This window comes from Salvelinus namaycush, chromosome 9 (genome assembly GCF_016432855.1).
Source record: "Salvelinus namaycush isolate Seneca chromosome 9, SaNama_1.0, whole genome shotgun sequence".
Classification (NCBI taxonomy): domain Eukaryota; kingdom Metazoa; phylum Chordata; class Actinopteri; order Salmoniformes; family Salmonidae; genus Salvelinus; species Salvelinus namaycush.
The window spans coordinates 53,525,927-53,541,021 of NC_052315.1; the positions used below are offsets into that span (position 1 = coordinate 53,525,927).

A 15,095-nucleotide genomic window follows, 5' to 3' on the forward strand; every position below is an offset into this window, starting at 1 on the left:
TATGTAAACTTCCGACTTCAACTCTATATAAAGTGCTAAAACAGCTCTCTGCATTTGATTCTCTCTGTCTTCTCTACAGAGTCAAGCGAGCATGAGGACAAGAGCACGGACGTGTCTGAGGAGGTTTCTATGATGGATGTCCTCACCCTGCCCCCTCCCTTCACTGAGCCCCCCACAGAGGGAGAGGAGTCCCCCGAGCAGGAACCCCCCAAATCGCCCCCCAAACTCCCCAAAGGAGATGAGGAGGAACTGGGACCCCTACCCGACAACTGGGAGATGGCCTACACCGAGAAAGAAGAGGTCTATTTCATAGAGTAAGTGTGTGTTTTTGTCTCTCTGTCTTGAGGAATGAGGAACGGAGGGCCTACCAGACCAATTTTGGACATTTTGTTTACCTTAAATATCTCACCCTCCTCTCACTCACAGACAATCCCCCTCCTGCCCACCCCCACTCCACATACACAGGGGATGGTGGTTAAATCTTACTTCTTTTTAAAAAAAAATGACAGATATGAATTCCACACTCCTTTCGTATTATTGTTGAATATTCAGACACTACAGAAACAGAGCGGTACGCAGGATAGATAGTGAAAGTAGGAAAGGTGGTCGCAGGGATTGAACCCACGACGTTTGGGTTGTAAATTGATTTATGTCAGTATTGCCAATCAATAACACAGGCACACATGCTCTGATCTCTCTCCCTCTTCTTGCCCTGTCTCTCTTTCTTGCCTCTCTCTTTCTCCTCCTCCCTCTCTCCTCCCCGTTCTCATCTCTCCCAGTCTCCCCTACATCTATCTATCTATCTCTTGCTCTCTCTCTTTCTCTCTCTCTCTCCTTCTCTCTCGCCCTCTCTCTTGCGGTAGTTGGTTGTGTGAGGGTGTGGTGGGTCGTGAGGCGGGTTACTATTCCTTTTTCTTTACTTTTGGCTCTTGATATTTTATTTTTCCATGGTGGAGGGTTAACACATCGTTTGTCTATTGGTTTCCACTGTTAATCATTTACAGTTGGGGGGGGGGGGGTAGGGTTAGTTTATTTTGGGTTGGGAGTCATGGTGGCTGCGATGGCATCTCAGCTTCAGCTTGGCTCAACTTGGCTTCAGGTGCGTTCTGGAGAATGGTGTCAAAGTGGAGGAAGTTTTGCTCACGGTCGGCAAACAGGTGGGAACAGAACATACTGTACACGCTCTGCATCCAGAATGAACAAGGCGGTGGTTGTGTTCATGGAAAAGGGATTTTTGTTAGGGTTGTGTTGGTGCCAATTTCACCTCTTTCGACCCTGTCGACAAGAGTAGTGGTATCTAATCTGCTTCCGTTTAACATGGACGAACAGATCCCAAGGAGTTGATTCGTTTTGGTAAGTTTGCAAGTGGTTTTCGTGTGCTCTCGGCTGGGTGCCAAGCGGAATCGGCTAAACATGTTGACTCTCGCAGAACAGCAGGTGCAGTTGAAGTTGAAAGTTTACATACACCTTAGCCAAATACATTTAAACTCAGTTTTTCACAATTCCTGACATTTTAATCATAGTAAAAAATTCCCTGTCTTAGGTCAGTTAGGATCACCACTTTTTTTGATAATGTGAAATGTCAGAATAATAGTAGAGAGAATGATTTATTTCAGCTTTTATTTCTTTCATCACATTCCCAGTGGGTCAGAAGTTGACATACACTCAATTAGTACTCGGTAGCATTGCCTTTAAATTGTTTAACTTGGGTCAAACGTTTCGGGTAGCCTTCCACAAGGTTCCCACAATAAGTTGGGTGAATTTTGGCCCAATCCTCCTGACAGAGCTGGTGTAACTGTGTTTGTAGGCCTCCTTGCTCGACACAAGCTTTTTCAGTTCTGCCCACAAATGTTCTATGGGATTGAGGTCAGGGCTTTGTGATGGCCACTCCAATACCTTGACTTTGTTGTCCTTAAGCCATTTTGCCAAAACTTTGGAAGTATGCCTGGGGTCATTGTCCATTTGGAAGACCCAAGCTTTAACTTCCTGACTGATGTCTTGAAATCTTGCTTCAATATATCCACATAATTTCCCTTCCTCATGATGCCATCTATATTGTGAAGTGCACCAATCCCTCTTGCAGCAAAGCACCCCCACAACATGATGCTGCCACCCCCATGCTTCACGGTTGGGATGGTGTTCTTTGGCTTGCAAGCATCCCCCTTTTTCCACCAAACATAACGATGGTCATTATGGCCAAACAGTTCTATTTTTGTTTCATCAGACTAGAGTACATTTCTCCAAAAAGTATGATCTTTGTCCCCATGTGCTGTTGTAAACCGTAGTCTGGCTTTTCTATGGCGGTTTTGGAGCAGTGGCTTCTTCCTTGCTGAGCGGCCTTTCAGGTGATGTCGATATAGGACTCGTTTTACTGTGGATATAGATACTTTTGTACCTGTTTCCTCCAGCATCTTCACAAGGTCCTTTGCTGTTGTTCTGGGATTGATTTGCACTTTTTGCACCAAAGTACGTTCATCTCTAGGAGACAGAACGTGTCTCCTTCCTGAGCGATATGATGGCTGTGTGGTCCCATGATTTTGATACTTGTGTACTATTGTTTGTACAGATAAACGTGGTACCTTCAGGCATTTGGAAAAGGATGAACCAGACTTGTGGAGGTGTACAATTTTTTTTCTGAGGTCTTTGCTGATTTCTTTTGATTTTCCCATGATGTCAAGCAAAGAGGCACTGAGTTTGAAGGTAGGCCTTGAAATACATCCACAGTGACACCTCCAATTGACTCAAATGATGTAAATTAGCCTATCAGAAGCTTCTAAAGCCATGACATAATTTTCTGTCATTTCCAAGCTGTTTAAAGGCACAGTCATTTTAGTGTATGTAAACTTCTGACCCACTGGAATTGTGATACAGTGAATTATAAGTGAAATAATCTGTCTGTAAACAATTGTTTGAAAAATGACTTGTGTCATGCACAAAGTAGATGTCCTACCCGACTTGCCAAAACTATAGTTTGTTAAAACTTGCTAGGGTCCTTTTTTCTCAATTTCCGTCTGACTGACGTGCCCAAAGTAAACTGCCTGTTGCTCAGGCCCTGAAGCCAGGATATGCATATAATTGGTACCATTGGAAAGAAACTTTGAAGTTCGTAGATATGTTAAAATAATGTAGGAGACTATAACGCAATAGATATGGTAGGAGAAAATCCAAAGACAAAACAACCTGAATTTTTTTTGTTGAGGGTGCTCCATGCTCTTACAATGGAAAGTATAGGGAAATAAGGAAATCTAGCTCCCAGTATGCAATTCCTATGGCTTCCACAGGGTGTCAGCACTCTATTTTCAAGGTTTCAGGCTTGTTTCTTTCAAAACGAGTAAGAAATATGAGTTTTAGTACTGGGACACACTTTTGGAAATTCTTGTTTGGGCGTGGGATGAAGACAAGACATCCCTGCTAATATTGGTTTTCTATTGAACATACTTCTTTCCTTATGACATTTTATAGTTTGATTACATTTTAGGGTATCTTAGGAGTCAGTAGAAATGTATTTTGACGTGTTTTAACAAAGTTAAGCGGTAGATTTTTCGATTCCTTTCTCTGCATATTGAACGAGTGGATTACTCAAATCGATGGCACCAACTAAACAGACTTTTTGGGATATAAAGAAGGATTTTATCTAACAAAATGACACTACATGTTATAGCTGGGACCCTTTGGATGACAAATCAGAGGAAGATTTTCAAATACTAAGTGAATATTTAATTGCTATTTGTGAATTTATGAAACCTGTGCAGGTGTAAATTGGACAGTGCAGTTAGATTAACAAGAATTTAAGCTTTCAACCGATATAAGACACTTGTATGTACATACATGTTTAATATCCATCATTTTTATGATTATTTATTTGAATTGCGCGCCCTCCAGTTTCACCGGAAGTTGTTCCACTAGCGGGACGCCTAGCCATAAGAAGTTTTAACTAGTTTTAATGACTCCAACCTAAGTGTATGTAAACTTCCGACTTCAACTGTAAATGTACACTTTAAGGTTAAGCAGGGGGAGGGGTGGTACACATTGTTTGCTAGCACAGATAGTTTGCAGTGTTTTAAGTCTGGGGACTTAGGGCACAATAAGTTTGCGTGCCCACATAAGGTCCTGAGAGAGTGCTAGTGCAGACAAGCCCGACCAGTCGGCAGCAGGGGCTAGGACGCAGGGGGCAGAGGCTGGAGTTAGCTCTGCTGTGGGGCAGACTACTGGAGGGGGTACCGCAAGCCGTGGAGAAAGATGTGGGGGTGGGAGCTAGTGGGCAGTGGTGGAAGAAGTACCCAATTGTCATACTTGAGTAAAAGTAAAGATAACTTAATAGAAAAGGACTCAAGTAAAAGTGAATGTCACCCAGTGAAATACTACTTGAGTTAAAGTTTAAAAGTATTTGATTTTAAATATACTTAAGTATCAAAAGTAAATAATAATAATACTTTCAAATTCATGATGTTAAGCTAACCAGAAGGCGCAATTTTCTTGTTTTTTTGTTTGTTTACAGATTGCCAGTGGCACACTCCAACACTCAGACATAATTTACAAACAAAGCATTCGTGTTTAGCGAGTCCGCGACATCAGACGCAGTAGGGATGACCAGGGATTTTCTCTTTAAGTGTGTGAATTGAACAATTTTCCTGTCCTGCTAAGCATTCAAAATGTAACAAGTACTTTTGGGTGTCAGGGAAAATGTAGGGAGTAGAAAGAACAGTATTTTCTTTAGGAATATAGTAGAGTAAAAGTTGTCAAAAATATAAATATTAAAGTACAGATACTCCAAAAAACGACTTAAGTAGTACATTAAAATATTTTTTCTTAAGTACTTTACACCATTGCTAGTGGGCTTGTGGAGTTGAGTGGGGTTGCAGCTGTGCAAAATGAGTACAGGCAGGTTGCTGAAGTAACAGACGGTGGGTCTGTGGTGAATGGTAAGTGAGCTGGTTGGGCTGAGGAGGGTGACACACAGAGGGAGAAAAAGGGCCCTGGGGGCGGTTCAGACGGGGGAGGAGGAGGAAGGTACCATGCCACTGGAGGAGGAATCAAGAGGTCTCCTCCCCAGTGAGTCGAAGGGAGAGGAGGACGAGGGGGCCTCGCTTTCAGATGGCTCATTGGATCCAGAGCTGACAGCCAGTCAGGCCTATGGCCCAGTATACAGTATACGGTGAGATAACTTTCTAGGTTTCTGATGGAGACTAAACTGAAAAATAAGGTTCCGCTGGAGTCTTATTTTCCTGATCCAGGAAGGTGTGTACGGTCAGTACAACACGCAATGAACAATGAGGAGTTTAGAGTCCTCTTGCCCAGGAAGAGGTTTAGGCTGAAGAAATGAGTCACATATGGGAATGTCTTCAGAATCTGCTTAAATGGATAGGCTTTTTATGGCATGGCGGATTTCTGAGTTTGTCCACTGGTTCTGATTTTGGTGTTTTCCTTACCACCTCTCATGGAGATTTTACAGTTAGGTTCCCTTAACATGAAGGGCGGCAGAGATGGGGGGAAAAGCGGGGGTTGCTGTGGGAATATGTAAAACAAAAACATTTAAATGTGATTTTTTTTCAAGAGACCCACAGTGATGTGATTAATGAAGTGGATTGGGGCGTAAGGGTGTACATGTGCTGAGCAATGGCATAAATCTTAGTGCAGGGCTACCAGTGCTTTTTCCCCGGGCCTGGGTGTCAAAATTCTTTCTTCAAAGGAGTTATGTAAGGGTAGATTGATTGTTAGTGGTTAGAGCCAAAATCAATGACCTTTGCTTTCATAAATGTGTATGCACCTCGTACAGGGCGGGAGAGAGGGCTCCTGTTTGTGTGTCTAAGGCAGGAGCTTGTACACTTAGCATTAGATGAGGTGGTTAGAGCGTTGAGCCAGTAACCGAAATGTTGCTGGATCGAATCCCCGAGCTGACATGGTAAAAATCTGTTGTTCTGCCATGGAGCAAGGCAGTTTAACCCACTGTTCCACATTTCAGTTGAAGTCATTTAGTTGTACAACTGACTAGGTATCCCCCTTTCCCTTTTCCATTTCCTTTTGTGTTGGAGGGGGATTGGAACTGTTTCATTGACTTTACTAAAGACAGGAAGAGCGGGGAGCCGCATTCGGGCTCAGCAGGGATGTTGTACGATGTTCTGTATCAGTTCAATCTAGTGGACACATGGAGAACTAAGTTTCCCACCTGAAATCAGTATATGTGGGTGAAGGTGGTTGGGGTAGGGTGAGAGTAACCACCTTTGGTAGGGTGAGTGCAGGAAATGGACATTTCCCTGGCTTTTCACAAACTGTCGGCTGCTGTCTCTCAGGTGGCCCCCGGCCTCGCCCCGGGGGTCGACAGTTTACCTGTAGATTTTTATAACAAGTTCTGGGTAATGTAATTAGCATGAAAAAATAATACGTTTTTTGCATTGGATCAGTCTCAATCGACCGCATCAGCCGATGTCGCACTTCCGCATCTGCGGTGAAAGGTGACAGAGCTAGTGCGGTGTTTGTCAGACCATGAGACATCCCTAAAATCGGTCTTCTCACAAAATTGTCTGTGGTGTCTGCACAGTTTGGCCTACAAACTATTATGACCCCTCTATGGAAAGACGAGACTCTCACGAACACAATGGTGTTCTCCACAAGCATCTTGGAGTCTGAAGTAGGTACAGCTGATCTGCCAACTTCTGTCTGTAGCGTCCAAATAGTTTGTGCTACACACTAATGTGACCCCTCTGTGGAGAGGCGAGACTCTCACGAACACGTACATGTTGGTTATTTTGCTCTAGGATGCCCCCAAGACTTGTTTGAAGGTCCCCCGTTACCAATTTAAAAGATGAATGAATGAATAAGGGGTTAAATACATGTCAAAAAAATGTAATGTTTCCTCATCTTTCTTATATCTTTCAGATATAGGACAGACACTTCAGAACAAACTTCCTTTTACGTTTTTTGGGGGGGAGTATCTGTTGTTCCATGTCACAGGAGGTTCATGGCACCTTAATCGGGGAGAACAGGCTCGTGGTAATGGCTGGAGTGGAATTTGTGAAATGGTAAAAAGTACGCTAAGCACATGGTTTCCATGTGTTTGATGGCATTCCATTCACTCAAACCCAGTGTTATTTAAAGGGATGGTCTCTGCATGCCTTAGGGTTGAATTGTTGTTTTATAAAAATATTAACAGTGGAGAGACGTTTCAGGAGGTATTGGGACTCAGGGAGGCTGTTTGTACTGTTGGAAAGGAAGGGTTGTCGTGGAAATATCCACTCAATCATATTTCTCAGATACCGGAACTTGTGATTTCAAATGTACTTCATTACAAAGTAACAATCCGAGCTGCCACATGGACCAACTGACTTTCCAGCCTCGGCACACACCTTTTATACCGTTTTCATCCTTACGTCACACACATAGTAACTCCTCTTTATGTTAATGATTCATCCCCATTGGCATTTAGCCACCATTATCTTTTTGTCTTGCAGTTATTTTAGCATGGTTTCCATTTCCTAATTGGCACAGACATTAGGGCATAGATTCTATTGGTGGCGTAACCATAGCAATGATACAAAAATAAACAGATACTAATGGTGCTTAAGTAATACAAACCTATGCTCCTAATGCACGTCTAATGAACCTCACAGGACTAGGTAATGGCTTCCCTTAGACTAATGACCTAGACACACATATAGAGTGCACTTATTCTGCTTACTACTCTAAGATGTATAATGTGCACACCTGTACTGGAAAATCCCCAATATATCACCCCTATAGGACGTACTAAGTCCCAAACCTTTGTCCAGTACAAGTGATAAGGGAAGCACCTTCTATGTTGCTTAGGAGACAATCTGCCTCCCTTTCGCCTTATCAACCTTTGCTTCACTTTCTCATTCATACTGGGGAGTCGGGACCAAACATTTCCTTTCACATATAGCTAGAAGGAAGTAAAAGATCCATCCTCAAGCCAATTGTCCTTTAACATACAGTGTAAAAGCATGTGCATGCATTTCTTAGCCTTGCCCAAGGTTCTCAGTTATGTAAAATGTATGAAAAACAAAAACATAAAAAATAATCAACTAAACCTCATACACTCTTATAACATCGTTCTCAATATGACACCTACAACATATGGCCCTCCCTCACAGACACCTCTCTAACAACTATTTGGTTATAAGTGAAAAAACCTGTTAGACGATTAAGGGCATGGTCCGTGGACTCCTGTAATCGGAAAACCCTATGTCACATACATGTCTAGGCGAACAGGTATTCAGAAGGTCAAGGCAACTGTTACATTGAGTACATGGTTATATTCTATTATACTATGTGTATACTTTAAATGCATTCTTTATCCCAACATAAGGGGCAGTCGCCCCTTTGGCACATGGCACAGAAAATTGGGTCAGCATGATGAAAATGTCCAAGTTTCACATCATCTAGTTTGCACCATTTGCACAAACCTCAAATGTCACAGGGTCAGGCACGATTAATTTACCTGTCATGGGGATTTGCTACACAGTTTACAATTCATGGGCTGGCCCACTTATACCAGCCATTTTTTGTTGCTTTTCTCAATTTTGGGTCAATGTTTGATTCTGGGGTAGTTTCTTCATTGTGGCTACCCCAGCTGGTAACAGATGTCCAGATTTTCTGCGGCAACCCACTTTCTTGTGTTTCTGCCATTGTCTTAGTTGGTGTACTAGTGCTAGTGGGAGGTGTTTTGACCATTTATTCTAGGTTTGCTGCTGTTGCTGTCAAAGCTATTCTTCTTCATCTGCCCTGGTTTCCACTGTCTGTTAGGAAGACCATGTGAGGGCAGAGAAGTCGATGGTAGGGAAGTCTCCTTCCCATTCTCCTGTCGTTGTTTCTCCGTCCCCTTGGACAGCGCCTCCGTCAGGGATATCTGCCACAGTAGATTTGTCATCAGGAGCAACAAGCATGTCACTCCTCCCCATCCCTGGACTCTCTGGTTATTCAGGAGAAAGTGTCTATTGTCTATTGGGAGTTGCTTCTTGGTCCTCTTCTCCTTCTGTTTCCTCCAGGCTCCTGCCTGATGTATCAGCATCCTCTGCTTCCGTTCCCTCCGGGCTCCTGCATGGTGTATCAGTATCCTCTGCTTCCTCATGGCTCGATGGTCGCTCGCCGACCGCCTGCAGAACTCTGGTACAGTGGTTTAGATGGTACCAGTAGTGCTTCCTTTCACCTGGACGACTGTTGGTTTTGCTAAGATCACTTCGTAGGGACCCTCTAACTTTGGCTCGTTCCACTTCCTCCGGAACACTCTGATGTAGACCTGGTCCCCTGGGATCACCAGACAGGGAACCTCTGGTCCTGGTTCAGGTTCACCTTTTTTCCATGAGGTTTTCAAACTCTGAGACTTATGGCCTCTATTCTATGATCACACCACACATAATCTTATTTCCATCTCTCATCACACAACAAAATGACATTCCAGCTGAAGCTGGTGACTTCATCCACTTCAGCTGAGCTGCTTTAAGTTTCTCCACTTTCTCCTTCTGGTTCCCACGAAAGTGATAGCAGAAGACTTGCAAGCAACGAGAAACACAAAACATACCAGTATTAACAATGTGATAAGCTATGCAAAATTATATATGCATGAAAACCAAAGTCTGAGATCATGACAATTCCCACTCTATCTTCACCTGACTCTATGCCTCCAGGATACTTTTCTGCTGGATTCCGCAAAAAATGAAAGCTCTAAAAATCCACCTCATGCTTTCGCCCAGTCTTCACCTTTCCGGCCCCAGGTTTCGAGAGATGTTCCCAAGACATGTCATTTTCACTTTGTTCCCCATCTCCTCCATTGCCACCTGATAGGCACGTCACCTGATAGGCAAGTGTGTATCCCTAATCAACGCTACATCCTCTTGAGGTAACTCAGCACTGTATATGCTTTCACATCAATGCCTTCAAAATGTTGTTTAGAGTACAAATACCCCAACATCTATCCTCTATCATATGATGCATTAACCAATAAAGCAGCTAACCCAACCCAACTATGATGTTTAAAGTAGCTCCCAGACCCAGCCCATCTACATGTCTTACAGTGGAATCTAGTCTCTCTCTTTTTAGCTCTGCTTCCTCTGTCATGTCTTCAAGCTCACCCATTATGCAGCTGGACCTTACTTCTCGTGAGAAATATGCACCCACCGAGGAGAGACATGACGGTCTTCACCGCTGCAGGTGCTGTAAGGAGTACTGAGTGTGGACCAGACCAACACTGTCCCAACACTCCCTCCCCCTGCTACAGATACATTTGCACATATATCAGTCCATCGAACCCATAACACACTAGTCACTACTCCTAATGCACTTCTACAGTTATAAACATACTACAACATTCTCAAATCAATTAGTCAATATACACCAGTCCCTCCTCTGGAACAATGATCACTCTTATGTTCCACGAAACCTAAAAACATATTGACTTGAAAAGGAAAGAGAAAAAAAGTACATGTTTAATAACTTCACACCACCCTTAATGTGACTAAAACTGGGGAAAGAACCGTCCATTGGTTACATTCTATGCCCATGTTAGGCTGTTCTCCATGCCGTCTCCTTAATTGTAATCTTTGGGGTGTTATCGCAAAACGCAGACTATGAGCTTTGTATGCAATTTATTTGTACCGTAACATCCAGACATCTCTATGTATTGATGCGATTTAACATTAAAAGAGAACAACAAAAAAACGTAATGTTATCAGAGGATATTTAGATAAGGTTTCTAGAGCCTCCCTAAGTCTAATAAATTTGAGCAGTGCCCCCACCCCTCCAGTTTAACAGCAACTCTCTCTCGCTATAGCCGAATCATAACCACAACATTTTATGAATGATCCAACCCAAATTCAGAATGACAGTCATTAGTGCTTACTTTGAGTCTAGGACTCGAATTCCAGCTTCTCAACTTAGCACACATCATCCCTGTTAGAATGTACATTTATTAACGGAACCTTTTATTGCCGGTAATAACTCTTCTCATTACAGCCCCCTTTGTCCCTGCTTTCCTGTCACGAGTGGCCTGGTAATGAAAGATCAGTATCTCAATGCATACTTAGTCCAAATCGCTTGCAGTGTGTAGACCAACCCCCCCCCCCCCCCCCCCCTCCTTCTCCCGTCTCTCTCTCTCTCTTTTTCAGATAGCGTTTACAGTTCATTTTCCCAACGGCACATGTAACTCTTGCCTGTCCCATTTGATGGCCCTTGATAATGTCTCAATTTCAATATCCAAATAGATACATCCGTTTCTCCCACGTACATGAGTCTCTCACCTGAGCCGTTCTCTCTCTCCATGCTTACTCCACATGCGCTCTCAGCACTCCTGCCGCCCGCACCCCGGTTTATGGCTCGGACTCCGATAGAAGTGTTAAAAGTCACTGTCACATTGCACGCCTTTGTCGCTCTTTCTTCAGCCGGTTAGGGAAGGTTTTGAGGTTCACACACACACTGTTTGTGGTCAAAGTATTCCTACCATGCATTAAGACACGATCTGACGTCACCTTCCATGATAACCTCAAGAGAGGACAGATCAGAACAACAGTTTAGTTCAATTCCTTTTCTGTTTCAGGAAATCCAGACAAGCAGTGACAATGAGAAATTATTACATTAACCTTTTCTTAATAACATTATCTCCACGACAAATGTCTAAGAGCATAACAACATACTGTTACTGCTAAAACCCTTTTCAAAATTAGTTCATACTCCCTTATTTTACTGGTGACCTCTCGGAAAAGTTACCAGATCAGGAAGTTAGCATCCTAACCCCTCCTGGAATCCCACACTCCATAAATCCCAATCTGGTGAAATTTGTATCGAAATAAAAACAAAAAATTTAATCAGCAATAAACATATCACAATCTATTTGGAATAACTGTCATCCCTTATTAACATATATTTTCCCTTCTTTATGCAGACTGAACAAGTACATTTGTATATTTACCCAAAGACCAGGACCCCAGGGAACTGGAATTTTCCCTTCGAACACATAATTCACAACGTGATTCAAAAACATGTTAGATCAAAAATTAACAAATTCGAATAACCAATCAACTTATCTCATGAAGCAATGGTTAAATAGAGTAGAAACTAGTGTTTCTAGGGCCTCCCGGGTGCCGCAGTGGTCTAGGGCACTGCATCGCAGCGCTAGCTGCGCCACCAGAGTCTCTGGGTTCGCGCCCAGGCTCTGTCACAGCCGGCCGTGACCGGGAGGTTCGTGGGGTGACGCACAATTGGCCTAGCGTCGTCCGGGTTAGGGAGGGTTTGGCCGGTAGGGATATCCTTGTCTCATCGCACTCCAGCGACTCCTGTGGCGGGCCGGGCACAGTGCGCGCTAACCAAGGGGGCCAGGTGCATGGTGTTTCCTCCGACACATTGGTGCGGCTGGCTTCCGGGTTGGAGGCGCGCTGTGTTAAGAAGCAGTGCGGCTTGGTTGGTTTGTGCTTCGGAGGACGCATGGCTTTCGACCTTCGTCTCTCCCGAGCCCGTACGGGAGTTGTAGCGATGATACAAGATAGTAATTACTAGCGATTGGATACCACGAATATTGGGGAGAAAAGGGGGTAAAAAAAAATAAAAAAATAAACTAGTGTTTCTCATTCATTTTATAATTGAATCCCACCTGTTTCTATAATTTCTAGTGAGATTGATCAGGCCTCACCAGAAAGTCAGGATACCGGGCATTCGACACCATTAATTATTTCCTCTCCCTTTTCTTTCCCTGTCCTTCAGAAACCATTTCAAAACCTTCCAAACATTTCCATCCTTCTGCATACCCAATTTAAACTGAATTGAATAAACCCCATCCAAAATAAATCCCACAGTATCAACACCACTAATGCATATTCATAACCGGTAAATTGTGTGTGTGTGCTGGTGAACCGTAGTTCAAAAACACACATGAACAGGCCTCGCTTATCTGGAACTCCGTTTATGGCCTAATCCAGATACTTTTATACTTAAAACAGTCGAATATCACTAACTGCTCTCCCCAATACTACAGTCTCCGGGGACATTTCAACAAGAGATAATGAAACCCCCTCTTCTGGAAAAGAAAGTGTACATCTCGTTAGCATTCACTATTCTATATTTTAATCAGCAAGCCAAAAGTATTAATTATAAACCAAACATGATAATTCTAAATGCACTGTCCTTACTCCAATAATTAAATGTTTGTTTCAATCCACCAACGTTTATGCATCTTTTATTTAGCTTGTACTATTCTCCATAACCACCACACCACAATGTTCAGGAACTAACTTCAAAAATATAAAGTTAATTTTAGATTTAGTAACCCCTTTGCTAATTCCTCATTACCCCTCCACTCTTTCTTACATTCTAGAAATCTATTTCAGAATAAGATGACATAAAATGTAAATCTATTTCAGAATAGATCCCCCAAAAAACAGGCTTTCTGAGTTTGCAAGGAGTGTTTGGCCAGATAAATGAAATGTGTTACCTTCAGAATCCATTCCCCTGACATTTCACCTAGATTCTTCAACCCAAAGTACATTTTCCTCTGGCAAGTTTAGCCAATTTCTCATCATAAGGAATCTGTGATATTTGATCCCTGGCTTCTACTAAAAAGTTGTGTAAGATGTGATCTCATACGTCTTCCTTCACATAGAAACTGTAATGTCTATGAACCACTATCGATTGAACCGAGGCTATACACCGATATGTGACATTTCCTCTCCTGCTCCTCTCAAAAGGATTTGTTTGTTCTCTTTTGTAAAAGATGCAAACGCATGTATAGTGGCATTTCCTTCAAATGCAGCATGTTTCATTCCCACTCTACACTCCCTTTTCCAATGACCAATAGCCCAACACCTAAAACACGACTCTGTCCCCCTACGCTTTGATGTTTTTCCGCTACGTTTCTTTGGTTTACCTTGGCCATTGAAACTATAGGTAGTTACTTTCCCGGTGGCCCTATTAACCCCTCGCACGTCTGCGAAGTGAGCGGAGTTATATTCCACTCTCAAAACATCCTGCTCTATTTCATCCACTACCCCCCCTAATTACTGTTTTGAACACAGGGTTCAAACCTGCCATCAAAGTAGAAGTGAAAATTCTATCAAGGCACTCCCGTACCCAGTCTTTTTGTAGCTAAATGCCTCTATTAATTCCCCATATTCGAGCCGAATTGGTAGAATGCTCGTGCGCCTCTTTCAGCGACTCCATGGCTTTATTAAAATCCTCTAGCTCCATATTACAGGGAGAAATGGGGCCGTTTGTCGTCATTTCAATAGTTATTATTCCCAAACCTATCCCTTCTATAATACACACCTTCTATTAACTATTCTCCAAGGTAGCGCTACCCACTTCCCCGGATAATAATTCATTGGTCACGACACTTAATACCTTGTTTTAGAACCTATACTACAGCGTCTGCAAATGTATTACTGGGGAATACAGATGACTTAATGTCTTATTCCAGTATTGCGCCTCAAATACCACTATTATTGATAACCTATATTACCAAAACTATTCACACTTGTCATCCTAATTCCACATAATCTTTCATTTATTATCTTCCTTTTCTGTTCTAACACTACTGATATTCTGGTTTCCGGGTTTATTTGTCTGTTTATTCCTTTAGCTTCCTGTGATATTCGTATTTATTCTTTGCTCCCTAGTTTGTTTTATTGTGCTATTCACTTTATTAAAACCAGTCTTTCTCTTGTTTTTAGATTTCTCCCTACTGGTCCAATCTTCCTAACATTCTGTTAAGCCCTAGATGGCTTGACCACACACCCTATTCCCTCCTATTGATATCCACGTTATTTTTCTTTCTCTGATTATTGTACTCGGTCTATTGGTTATTACCCTTGTCTAGGTTTTTATAATTGTTCTCTCTTTCCAAGTATATGCTTACTTCAAATGTTATTACTTCTATGTTTCTCTGTACTGTATATTTTTCTACCACGCAGCACAGTATGCAATTTTAAATGGCAATCGCTGATGTCGTCTTGACATTTATTACTATTTTATAATGTTCATGTATTTTTTTATTTATCCTGACTGTTCAAACTTCTAGTATTATATTACTTCAATGGTTATTCATGTACCATTCACACGCCCCTCCTTTAGTACGGGACTGGGTGCGTCCTCCCTACCAG

At 42.5% G+C, this 15,095-nt stretch overlaps 1 protein-coding gene across 1 annotated transcript in view; it reads left to right on the top strand.

Annotated features, from left to right (window-relative positions):
• LOC120054194 (membrane-associated guanylate kinase, WW and PDZ domain-containing protein 2-like) overlaps positions 1–15,095 on the top strand; it is a 285,181-nt gene that overhangs the window by 168,026 nt on the left and 102,060 nt on the right. Inside the window, exon 5 of the mRNA XM_039001646.1 lies at positions 80–314. Coding sequence (XP_038857574.1) covers positions 80–314 — 235 coding nt within the window. The remainder of the gene's footprint in view (positions 1–79; positions 315–15,095) is intronic.